Raw genomic sequence first — 13591 nt, 5'->3', positions numbered from 1 at the left:
TATACCAATGTGTATAAATTATCATTACAAAAATGAATTCAGACTACTATCTATTCCTGCTAGGCATAAGACAAAGACTGGCTGTAATGGGAATGTAAATGTAAAGATCTTCCCTGCCCCTAGGCTAAAGTGCACCTGGAGCCTGGGGTGGGAGGCTTGTTTTTCAGTAGATACTCCTTGATTGGCCAGTGAGTCAATAAGGTTGTTACATTCTCTGAGCCAGGAGAAGGCTATATAAGCCCTGGTGTGTAGCTTTGTTTTGGGGCTCACTTTGAGAAGTGTTCTGTGATTTGATCAGATGAAACTCTGGAAAGCTGTTGTCCAGAGCCTCCCGGCTTTGAAACCCAGATGTTGTTTGGTATGGATGTAATGGTTGGACAGTTTGGAAACTGTCTATTTGATCTGTTTCTGTCTTGATAATTCTGTCTGTATATTCTGAAGTTCGGGGTGCTGACCTTTTTCCCCTGAACTAGGTGAACGATACATGTTTGACTGATTAAAGTAAGCTTGTTAACCCATTTTGAGTTGCTTTCCTTTATCAAAGCAGATCCAAGAACCTGTATTGGCAGCAAACCCTGAGGACGCTTGGGGTGCCTGCTGCTACACTGGTCCAATTAGTTGACTGATGAAGTTAAAATTCCTCCACCCCTTACCCCTACCTACTCTTTCTAAAATCCAGGCGAAGCCACCCCACCTCTTCTAGTTACTCCCTCCTCCTCCTGCTTTGCCTTTCCCTCCTCTTCCTTTTTAGAACTAATTCTCGCAAAACGATCTGATATCAGCCATTTATTCTATATCTATCTGTCCTAAGAGTATTTAAATCACACTGCTACTTGTAAAATGAAAGGTTTCTGTATCCTATTAAAAGAATTTCAGGCATCAAAAATCATAGACCAGGAAAGGAAGGATGTAGGAGTTGTTTACCCCAGAAATATTTCACAAATACCACCTACATAAAAGGTTAGCCCAAATGTACAAATATTTAATCATGAGTAAAGGAATTTTCAAAATAAGAGTTAAACAAAATATAATAAAAAAGGAAATATGAGAATATTTTAAAAGAAAAATGAACTAGTTGAATTTTTTTAATATTTAATGGTACAAAACTAATATTGCAGGGATCTTAAAAACCCAGGGAAGAAAGGATGAAGAAAAGCATTTAAAATAACCACAAAGATAGGCCACCACAACATCATTGGATGTGTATAAAATGTAAATCATGTGGTTTCAAAGAAACATTAAAAAATTTTTTTTAATGTTCCAACTTTAAAAAATGAAATAAAATCTCCAAACTTTAGCCACTATTGCATTTAACTTTTCTAGCATTCAATGTTTAGAATTCTTCAAACTCTGAGTATTTTTCTGAAGGTAAGAGTTATGGAAGACATTAGGTTGAAATCACCTAAGAATGTGCTATGTTATCTGTAGAGTCATCTTTTAATATAAGCTTCCAGTTTAGTTGTATGTTCTATTTCAACTAAATGAGCATGATGAAGTCATACCTGTAATCTATTCACTTTTTGTGCCTCTTTCAAAGACAGCAAATGTTCTTTGTTTTCCTGTGTCATCGTCTGCATTTGATGCTGTAATTCCTTCAACTCCAGTTCTTTCTGATTGAAAACCACTTCATCAGCAGCTAGAGCACACTAGATGGAAGCAATTAAAACACACTGAGTCACAATGGAAGAAAAAAGATTAGGATTCATGAGAAAAGACTAACTCTCCTAAGCATGAGACCACAACCAACCCTTCAATCAATACCTTCAAAACCTCCTAACAGCTCTTTCTGCAGGCTACAAACCCTGCCTGCTCTACCCTATCCTTAAAAAACTTGAAAATATTTAACCCTGTTACAAGGTTTGACAAGAAGGCAGCTCATTAGAGTGTAGTCTAGAGATTCAAGGGCCAAATTACCCTGAGCATTGAGGCAGTGACTTTTAACATGAAAAAGAATTTGGGTTAAAAGTTTAAAAACTCTGAAGGACTTTTTACCCCCTGCTTTCCTTTTCTTAGCAATTAAATAGAAGAATGTTAACATGTTAATAATGTAAACATGTCTGTTTATGAATGAGACTATTAATATTAAAGCAAAAACCCTATAAAAATGAATTATTCACTTTACAACAAGATTCACAAGCAGTCATGCACAATCGAAGTTCTTTAAATGAGCAGTTATCCTGGTACATTAAAATATTAGCTTTAAAAATTCTCATGTACACACAGCTCTTCAAGAAGTGGTATAGTATAGTACAAAGGGCACTGTACCAAGAATTAACACACTGGAGTTCTATTCCTAGATCTTCTACTTAGTTATCTCTGTAACCTCAATAAATCAATCACTTTACTTCTATAGGCTTCAGTTTCATGATATGTAAATTAGACGAGGTGTTAAATCAGATAAAAGTCCCCTGGTCCCCTTTCAGTTCTGAAATTCTATGATCCATTGAATAATATCATGAAGTGAAATTACACATGTAATTTTTATCAGAAATAGTATTTCCATGCACAGGCAAGTATCCACCTTAAATGTTTGAAAATATTTTAAAAGCGAACCCCTAACCTACAGAGGTCAATTTGATTTAAACAATCATTTATGAAGTACTTATTAGGTGTCAGGAACTGTGGGAGGTATCAAAAACAGATACAAAAAGGAAATATTCCCTGTCTTTAAGAAGTTTATAGTCTGTCAAAATGTATTTCATTTCAAAGTGACTTAAAATTAAAATTACTGGGGTGGCTACGTGGCGCAGTGAGTAAAGTGCCGGCCCCAGAGTCAGGAGGACCGGAGTTCAGTTCTGGCCTCAGACACTTAACACCCACACAAAAAAAAACTAGTGTGTAACCTTGGGCAAGTTACTTAACCCCAATTGCCCTCCAAAAGGCCAAAAAAGAAAAATTAAAATTACTGTAGTATTTGCAGAGAAGGTCATTAACATAGCACTTTAAAGTGAAGTGGGCAGTGCAAGTACTATTCTCATCTTACACATGAGGACACTAAGATCTGAGATCCCAGAGCCAGCAGGCTTCTGAGGAAGGAGCAGAACGCAGGTCTCCTGACTTAAGTCCAGGCTCCATCTACTACATTATACAATGAAGAGTATATATTTTTAAAACTCACAAATATTATGTATGTCTTGTAGAAAACTAAAGACAAAGAGTATTGAACAAAGTCCTAAATATATAAGCTACTCACTTGCCTTAGTCTGAACATGTCCATTTATTTATTGACAGGTTTAATGCATTTGCTCTTCCAGTTCTACATATTTTTCCATTTTTCATACCATATCATATATACTGATATTTTGTTTAACTTATTATCCATTAAAAGACAACTTTCATTTTAGGATGCCTTTAGACACAACCCCTGATTTTCTAAAAGTTGTAGGCAAAATACCTTAGTGGTATAGAAAAGAGAAAGACTAAGCTCACAAGATCTTTTCCATCTAGGATATTTTATTAATTTAATATTAACTAAAAGGCTACAACATATTCTGGCAATGTCTAAAAGAAGCTATTCTGGTCAATAAAGTCTGAGTCCTTATCATCTCTTCCATAAAAATCCTGCTGGAGTCATATTTCCTTTAAAATTCTCATCTCAAATTGCCCTGATGTTTTAGAACCAGAGGGCAAAATGGAGGTTGAAAGAATCAACCAATCACCTCCTGAAAAAGATCAATAAAAGAAAACTCCTAGGAATATTATAGCCAGGTTCTGGAATTCCAAGATCAAAGAGAAAATATTACAAGCAGCCAGGAAGAAACAATTTGAATATTGTGGAAACACAATCAGGATAACTCAGGATCTGGCAGCTTCTACACTGAGGGATTGAAGTGCTTGGAATATGATATTCCAGAGGGAAAAGGAGCTGGGATTAAAACCAAGAATCACCTACCCAGCAAAACTGAGTATCATGTTTCAGGGGAAAATATGGTCATTCAGTGGAACAGAGGACTTTCAAGCATTCTCAATGAAAAAACTAGAGTTGAATAGAAAATTTGACATTCAGATACAAGAAGCAAGAGAAGCATGAAAAGGTAAACAGGGAAAAGAAATCATAAGGAATTTACCAAAGTTGAACTATTTACATCCCTACATGGAAAAACGATAATTGTAACTGATGAAACTTTTCTCAGTATGAGAATAGCTGAAGGGAACAGAAATGTGTGTGTGTATATATATATACATATACACAACACACATACATATATATGTCTATATAGGAGGGTATATGGGTGTATAAATACATATGTGAATGTATATATATATATATATATGTGTGTACAGGTATACATAGACAGAGGGCACAGGACCAATTTAATAGGAAAGGATGATACTTAAAAAGTGAAATTAAGAGGTGAGAGAGGAATATAATGAGAGGAGATGGGGAAGAGAGGATGAAGTAACCTATCTCATATAGAAGAGGCAAGGGAAAATGGTTACAATGGAGGGGAAGAACAGGAAGGCAAAAGGGAATGGGTCAACCCTATTCTCATTGAATTTGGCTTAGGGAGGGAATGACATACACACTAAATAGATTACTTCACCCTACAGGAGAGTAGGGGGGAAGGGGATGAGAGGGGGGAGGATGGAAGGGAGGGCAGGCTGGGGCGGGGAGGGAAGTTGGAAGCACCCACTTTTTTTTTATTAAGCAATTGGGGTTAAGTAACTTGCTCGAGGTTACACGGCCAGTTATTTCTGGGTGTGGTGCTAAGTATCTGAGCCCAGATTTGATCCCCAGGTCATCCCGACACTGGAACTGGTGCTCTTACTCGATGAGCCACCTGGCCGCCCCTAAGCAATTGGGGTTAAGTAACTTGCTCAAGGTTACATGGCCAGGTGTTTCTGGGTGGGTGCTAAATGTCTGAGCCTGGATTCGATCCCCAGGTCATCCTGACACTGGAGCCAGTGCTCTTACTTGCTGTGCTACCTGGCCGCCCGGAAGCACCCACTTTTGAAAAGGGATAGTATCAAAGAAGAGAATAGAACAAGTGAGATGTGGGATAGGAGGGAGGGAAATATAGTCAGCCTTTTACAACATAGCTACATGTGTACAACCTATATTGAATTGCTTATCTTCCCAGTAAGGGTGGGCGACAAAGGAGGAGGGAAATGAATCTGGAATTCAGAGCTTTAAAATAAAATGTTATATATATATATACTATTATTAATATTATTTTATGTGTAACTGGGAAATAAGATATACAGGCACTGGGGCATAGAGATCCACCATGCCCTACTGGAAAGTCGGAGGGGGTATGGGAGAAGATATGGGAGAGAGTAGATTGGAGGAGGGGATATTCAGTGGGATTGCTATTTTGGGGTGGTGGGTAGGGGGAAAAATGGGCAGAAAATTTCTAACTCAAAATCTTGCAGAAATGAATGATATAAATTAGAAGTTAATAAAGCATTTGATAAAATAAAATAAAATTCTCATCTCAGCAGAAAAATGGAATTTTTATGGTAGTTCAAGTCAGAATTCTGATGATACCTGATAAAGTTATACATATCAGTGGTATGAAGAATTAAGAAATAAAAAAAAGATCACTGTCATGAAAGAAACCAGTCCCAGCTCCCTTGGTGGTAGTGTTGTGCCCAAACCCAAATTGCCCTGATTTGAAGCCCACCATTAAACCCCTTTATATATGTCTTTGTCTCTATCCTATACCATAATAGCTTGAAACAGCTTAAGGCATAGTCTTGGGTACTGCCCAAGGCATAGTCCCGGGGTTATGGCACAAGTTTATCTTAAGAAGAGACCATCCTGTTCTGTTCCTGCTGACCAAGCAGGGTCCCCACCACACCCTTTACCCAGAACATGAACCATAGCATGTCTCCATTACCCAACGACCCTCCACCCTGTTCTGGGAGGGAACCCTTCCAGGAAAAGTTGCACTCTTGTACCCTTGCACCATATTCCCAAATTAGCCCTGAGCTATAGATCCAACCAATGGCAATTCCTGGCATTCCATGGTACATCATTGCTTATGCTAGCTCCCCTCCCCAATTGTGGTTTTAGCCTTTATAAGCCCTGTATGTATCCCAATTTGGGGCTGCCTGATTTGAGTTTATACTCCAGGCAGTTTTGAGCTTAATCAATAAATCCACACCTAAATTTACCTTGAACCCAGGTGTTGGCCCACTCTTATTCTTTGCACAACAGTAACTCACAGGAGCTACCTCAATTTCCTAAAAAAAGAGTAAACCTTTGTCTGGTATTGGATTAAGTCCCAAGGTAAGAAGGCAGCTGTCGGGGTGGCTAGGTGGCTCAGTGAATAGAGCACCGGCCCTGGAGTCAGGAGAGGACCTGAGTTCAAATTCGGCCTCAGACACTTAACACAAAAACTAGCCATGTGACCTTGGGCAAGAAACTTAAGCCCAATTGTCCTCCAAAAAAAAATAAGGCAGCTGTTACCTTCTCTCCTTCTCCCAACATTTACCTTGCCTACAGTCTCTCCAGGTATCCTGTAGTTTTCATTACAACTATCACTCTAGTAATTAATCCTTAGGATGGAGGTCCATCCTTAGTTTTCAGCTAAGTGTTAATTTGTTACATCTAAAAAAAGTATCAGAAAGTAAACAAGAGAGGAATAAAAAGGAAAAACAACAGAAAAGAGAGAAAGGGGAGAAGCAAAGAGATGTATACTGCATAAAACTAAAGAATAACTTTAAGTAACTCAAGCCCAGCTTAAAATGCAGCTCTTCTATGACATCTTTCCCAATCCCCCAATTAGCATCAATCCTATTCAACTACCAGTCAGACCTCACAAAGCACCTGGTGTCTGCCTCTTGGTGATATGCTTTTGGTTTTGAGCTGTAAAGTTTCTGTGCCACAGCTTCCTACTATATTGTGAATTCCAAGGGGAAGTAGAATTATTTTAACTTACCTAATTTGTGTCTCATGACAGCACAATTTTTTATATGCTGGGGCCAGAAGGGATGGGGGGAGGAATGATTTAATACATTTTTATTAAAATGGATGGTGCCATAGTTTGGCTACAGCTATTTTCCAATCTTGGTTACATATAGTAGATGGAGAGCAAGTTTAACTACAGGTAGAAAGAGCAAGTCACTTTTCCCCTTGGATATAAACTTTATATTACAGTCATTTTGGGAGTTCAAAGGAAAAACTTCCTCATCTACATGCATATGCCAAATATACTACTTCCATGCTTTAATAATTCTCCTTTCCCTTTCTGCCTATGGAGGCGGTTCAGTCTCCCATCCATGGCCTGGTACCTGGTTAAGGCCAAGTAATGTTACTGTTCAAAAGTCTATGTGATAGGTGTGGCTACATGGCGTAGTGAATAGAGTACCAGCCCTGAAGTCAACAGGACCTTAGTTTCAAATCAGCCTCAGACACTTAACACTTACTAGCCATGTGACCTTGGGCAAGTCACTTAGCCTCAAAATTGCCCTGCCTTCCCCCTCCAAAAAAAAAAAAAGTCTATATGATAGCTACAGGATAAATCAGAATTCACTACATCAATAAATAAATACTAATATAAAAACCCCAGACAATGCTGCAAATTTGTTTGAGAAGCAGAGGTGCATTTAAAACTCTTTTATTTGGGGGTGGGGGGAGAAGGGGGAAACTGAAACTGATTTCATTGGTGGGTATAGGGAGCCCTTAGTGAGAACATTCCTCTAATGAACAGACACTTCTGCTACAACTTGATAGTCTTACAGAGCTGCCTGGGGCACTGAGAAGTAAAGGGACTTGCCCAGGGTCCCAGAGCTAACCCATGTAACAAATGAGACTTGAACCCACATTTTCCTTACTTCTAGGCCAGCTCTCTGACCACAATGTCATCCTATCTGTCCTGTTTTAAGACAATGCTACATTTAAACACATAAGACTTACTAATACAGCTTTCTCTACCATGTGTAATTATATCTAGCAAAAATGCCATTTTACTTTGTTTACACACACACACACACACACACACACACACACACACACACACAAAATCAGGAGTAAGGAATCCTTTTCTTTTAAAGGATCACTTAGCTCCAGGGGAGACGGGGAACATATCTTGTTACAGGCCACACAAGTTAAAAAAATTAATTCTGGAGTATTTTTAACTACAAGACAAAAAATGTTTAAATGCACCACTTAATTGCCCTATGAACTAAGCACAGAATATATAAAACTCTCAAACAAATACAAAAAATACATATTTCTTTTGCATATTAGGTTGTTAAAACAGGAATAGGGAGAAGACTGGAAGGGAAAGAGTTGATGGAAAAGGAAGAAGAAAACAAAAAATGGTAAGATTTTTCTCATGACCCTTTAAAGTCTCTAAAATTTTTAAAAATACTCTCAGAATTTTCCATTTCAATTTAGTCATTAAGGTTATATCTAAATACCTGGCATTTTTTAAGTTCCCTCTTCAGCTGGAGAACTGTAACGTGGTGTGGTCCATCCTGGACATGACCAATACCTTGATTACCTTTGAACGGTTTAGAAATGTCCTTCTTCATCTCCTGGGTCATATTGAACCATTCTTGTAATCTGTGCTGCTGACTTTGTGTTAAGTTAACGACGTCTTTTAGGTCAGCCAGGAATGTGAAGGCCTCCTCAATACAGTTCTGGTAACCAAAACACTCGCCTTGAAGTTGGGCTACTTGTTCTTCAAGAGAATGGATCCGACTCTTATCTTTGTTCACATCCTGGGATAGCTGGGTAGCCTGGCTCAGGGCACTGGCTTGCTGACTCTGCAAAGCTTCTCGCAGCAGTTTTATTTCAAATTCCATCTCATCCATCCTGTCCCAGTCAGGGTTATAGTTTACAATAGGTTTATTTCTGATGTTCCGTGCTCGGTTAGCATATTTGAGAGAATTTAAAGATTCATCAAAATCAGAGGAGGATGGGCTGATACAAGTTATCATAACAGTCTTAGCATTGCCTCCTAGAGAATCTTTTAGGATTCTGGTAATTTTAGCATCCCTATATGGGATGTGTGCACCCTTCTTGCGTGGGTCACCAAGAGCACTTATTACATTTCCTAAAGCCAGTAGCCCACTGTTGATCTGAATGGATTCTTTGAATCGTTCACCTGTATTCCCAGTTTTAGTTGCCCTTTCTGATCCAGCCAGGTCCACAAAATGGAATTTTGAAATAATTTGTCGAGAAGATTGCTGGGATAGATCTCGAGCCATTTCCATACCTTTCCGACACGGTGTAAAATCCTGCTGGCTAATGCTGACTGTGAAAACAGCATGAGATCGACTAGAGTGCTCATTCATTTGCGTAGTACCTGTATGACGAGCTGCATTACCCATTTCCAAAAGACTCATCACTTCATCTGCATTCTCCACTGAACATTCCTTGGCACCAACAATCACTTCAAAAAGTAAAAGAATTTTAAGAACCACTAGTTTTCAGTCAAGATTCATTATATATATTATTACTGAACAACAGTCCTAAATTTTGTAATACCACCCATCCAACTACCATAAAAAATTTGGGAACACTTTTAAAGTATTACAGGAATAGCATATAATTAGCAATAGTTTGACATTTAAGGGGAAAAAAAAACCAAGATGTATTTTGAAAGGACTAAAATTTAGACTTTACAAAATTAAATGCACAAATTGTAAATGTATGGTTACAATTACAATTTTAAACATGTAAGTTAAAAACATTCTAACAGCAGTTACTAACTATAGACTATTTTATTATTTTTTGTTATAAGCCTTTGTATGTCTATTGTAACTAAATGTGGCAAAACTGTTACTGGTATCTTATAGGCTATTGATTTTCTAAGAAGATTAACAATTTTTTAAATAATAAAGGGGATTCCATCTTTATTTGATATGAAATGCACAGTAAAAGTGAAGTTTTAGAAAATCTCTCCAGTGTCTTAAGTTAAAAATACAAATCAACTTTTAGTAGTGAACAACACTTTAATTCCATATTTCAAAGATATGTGCAGTTTCATCAAGGTGGGTATCCCCTCTTCTACTGTAGACTAGAAACCCTGACACACATCATCAGTGGATGTCTTCGAGAGATGATGCAGCAGGAAAAAACAGTCATCACCTCCGGGTCAGCTTGGTCATCCATCTATCCAAGTTTAGTTAGTCTAGTCCTTGAATGACAAAGCCTTTCTAGTTGGAGAGGTAATATGGCAGGAAGGATAAGGTTTCATTTTGGAGACTGAAAGACCTGCGTCAAAATCCTGATACTACCGGGTTTCCCCGATAATAAGACCTATCCCGAAAATAAGCCCTCCCCTTACTGTATAAGATTCCTCTAAAATAAGCCCTCCCCCGAAAATAAGCCCTATTGAGATTGCTACTGTAGAGAAGGTGATCCCCTGCGCTACACGCTACATTATGGTACCCTCTGTATGCACCGTTCCCCCCCCCCTGAAACGCACGCTGCGCTCCGAGCTGCATCCAATCAGAGCTGCAGCAGTGAACGCATCATCCTGTTCTTCCCCAGTGATTTGCTTGCTGGCGCCATTGAGAGCAGTGCCACGGAGGAGAGCTGAGGCAGGACAACATAAGCCCTCCCCTGAAAATAAGCCCTCTGGTGTTTTTCTTTCAAAAAAAAATTAATTAGACAGTGTCTTATTATCGGGGAAACACAGTATTTGTATGACCATGGGCAAGACATTTAATATCTCTGTACCTCATTTACCTCCTCTGTAAAAAGGAGAGAATACTTATTGAACCTGTCTCAGAGTTGTTGTGAAATGCAAATAAGATAATTAACAGCTTTACAAACCTTGTAAGACACTCTCAATCTCAGTGGTTATTATTACTATTACGAGGTAGACATTCTAGAGCTTGTAATCTCTGCTACTATAGCTTTCAAGGGCTAATACAGTAGGACTGTTAGCTTCACACAATGATTGGTGCAGAGCCTTACTAGAGAACCAATACTTACTAATTTTCAAATATCCTAAACATGACTAAATGAACTTTGGCTGTAACTTACATATAAAAATTCAGATAAAAGAATGTATTTAGATATATTAAGGCTTATAAATTGATGCAAGCACGGATCCCCAGCCTTTTTTTTTTTTTTTGGAAAGGAACAACTTTTTACTTAACTGAAATCTCTAAGTTGAAAATAAGACCCATGAGGGAAATATAGTCAGTCTTTTACAATGTATCTACTATGTTATTGTTTTGCACTAGCCACACATGTACAACCTATACTGAACTGCTTATCTCCCCAGTAAGGGTGGGTGACAAGGAAGGAAGGGAATGAATCTGGAATTGAAAGTTTTAAAATCAAATATTCAAATATATATGTGTGTGTGTGTATATATATATATATATACACTATTATTAATACCATCTTACATGTAATTGGGAAATAAGATATACAGGTGCTGAGGCATAGAGATCCACTGGAAAAGTCGAAAGGGGAATGGGAGAAAATATAGGAGAGAGCAGATTGGAGGAAGGGATATCCTGTGGGACTGCTATTTCGGGGTGGTAGGTAGGGGAAAAACAGGGAGAAAATCTGTAACTCAAAATCTGGCAGAAACGAATGATGTAAATCAGAAGTTAATAAAGCATTTGAAAAAAAAAAGTTAAAAGAAAAAAAAAAGAAAATAAGACCCATGAGCAAGTGGCAGACATTACCTATGAGCCACTGGGAAAGCAGAAGTTTCCACCAGTAATAACTCTTGTGTTATTTCAATGCCTGGCACTTAGTAAACACTAATGGATGCTTTTTCATTCATTTGCTTATTCAATAGTATGTCAACTGGACAAAGATTATTTTAGAGTACCAGTTATTAAGATAATGGTCTACCAATTCTAATTCCTGCTACCCTCTGCCCTCTTGTTCTCTACCCTGCCACACTACTATGGAAACATTAGAGGGCTACACAGAACTGAAGGATATTTTATGTTTTCCTCGGTCTCAGTAGTGACCATAGCCAAAGAATTCATCTTCCAGAGATAAGCCTATCATGACAGGCTTCTCCATATTTAGCTAGGCCAACAATCCTTGGATAGATTTAGTAAGCTCTGGAGACAATATTCAAAGCCTCTGTAACTTAGAGAACTTATCAAAATTTGAATTCTGCTTGCATAGTTTTTGAAAACACAAAATCACCTCCATGCCACAATCAGACATCAGGGTAAGTAAGACCCTTAGGAAAGATGGGTTCTGATTATTTAAAAATCATTCTCATATTATGTTTAACCCTTGAAAATGACTGATAAAAAGGAAAAATGCAGGTTCTTGTAACAGTTGGTATTTACTATTATAAAAGGCAAAAAAAAAATTAGGCTTGTGGCTCAGATGAAATAGCCTCAGTATTAAATTGAAATTAAAATTAAGATGAAATGTCTCAGTATTAAATTCAGTGATGAGAGCCTTTGAGCTTGGCCAACATTCAATTCAAAGCTTTGAGGAGTTTTGACAATATAAAACAATAATATGATTAAGGGGTCAAAGAATAAAAAATTCATTGCAAATGAGGTTGATTCATACATTTTAAAAATGCAATAGTTTCCTCTATAAAATCAGGGAGTACAAAGTAAAGCTGCTAAGGTTGATCAGACTGCAATTCAAGGAAGCAAAAAAAATTGTTTTTGGAAGTCAAAAGAAGAATCAATTTGATCTCTAAGTCTAATTTTGATACTGGGATGTCTCAGGTAAAAAAATGCATGACCACAGAAATCCTAGATCAATACCTCAAAAAGTCATTAAGTAGCTGGCCTATGTTCCCTATGAAAATCTTCCAAATTCCATGACTATGATGAAAAGTGTTCCTTTAGATTCTTTTTTACACAAATAAATAATGAAGAAATTTACCGGAGAGAAGAAGAATTCTGTAAGGTATATACCATGTTAGGGTATCATTCGGATTGGCAAATAAATAAATATGTTGCCCTGTCACTATGAACATTTTAGAAAGACTAAATGTACTTAGTTAAGTATGCTAGCTGTAGTTACTCCTATAAAAATATGGGAATCAGGAGCTTGGTCAAGAATATAATCTAAAATGTATAACTTTAAAATAGTCTCTATAAGACACTAAAGGATTTGGGGACAGAGGTGGTGTTTTATTCTCTTCTACTTTCTTCTCTTCAGGGTATGACTTCAAAGGAGTGAATGGGAAGGGAATATTAAGTAAGATATAATGTATTAAAGAAAAAAAATTATTTTCTGGATTAGATTTTATAATATTTTTATGACAGATTCCAGGGAAAGGACTGAATATATCCAAAGTTCTAGAAGAATATTGTCAGCAGAAGACACGCCAATCTAAGTAAGAGAGTGTTAAACTGAAAAAAAGAGAGAGATAACCACATAAAGCTGTAAAAATGGATACCAAGGGAGAAACAACAAGAACCGGAGAGAAAGAAAAACAAAGGTGGTATTATTCAGTTATCGATCAGAAAATATAACCAGAAAGAGGTTGGGAATAATACTTGAGAACTTAGGGTTTTATGTTCCAAAGCACAAAGTATAGGTAATAAACTAAGTAAACTTGAAATTCTAATATAAGGAGGTAAAAGTAGCTTCTTAGCTACCTCAGAAACTTGATGGAATGGTACTCAACTGGAACACATGAATATATATCAGTATGAAAACTGGCTCTTGGGAGAGAGGGAGAGA

At 37.4% G+C, this 13591-nt stretch overlaps 1 protein-coding gene across 5 annotated transcripts in view; it reads right to left on the bottom strand.

Moving 5' to 3' along the window:
* The window catches only part of KIF27 (kinesin family member 27), a 129900-nt gene that overhangs the window by 90484 nt on the left and 25825 nt on the right, over positions 1-13591 (bottom strand). For 4 of the 5 annotated variants that reach the window (XM_069105090.1, XM_069105087.1, XM_069105091.1 and 1 more), the window contains 2 exons: positions 8368-9344; positions 1503-1646 (listed from right to left, as the gene is read on the bottom strand). In XM_069105090.1, coding sequence (XP_068961191.1) covers positions 1503-1646; positions 8368-9344 — 1121 coding nt within the window. The remainder of the gene's footprint in view (positions 1-1502; positions 1647-8367; positions 9345-13591) is intronic. The other variant, XM_069105093.1, reaches the window with a different exon arrangement.

The sequence above is a fragment of the Petaurus breviceps genome, unplaced genomic scaffold, assembly GCF_028583685.1.
Source record: "Petaurus breviceps papuanus isolate PSGF00001 unplaced genomic scaffold, PetGlider_PUasm1.0 138, whole genome shotgun sequence".
NCBI classification, from domain to species: domain Eukaryota; kingdom Metazoa; phylum Chordata; class Mammalia; order Diprotodontia; family Petauridae; genus Petaurus; species Petaurus breviceps.
The sequence above is the reverse complement of the archived record's forward strand: the minus strand, read 5'-3'. Positions and strand labels throughout refer to the sequence as shown.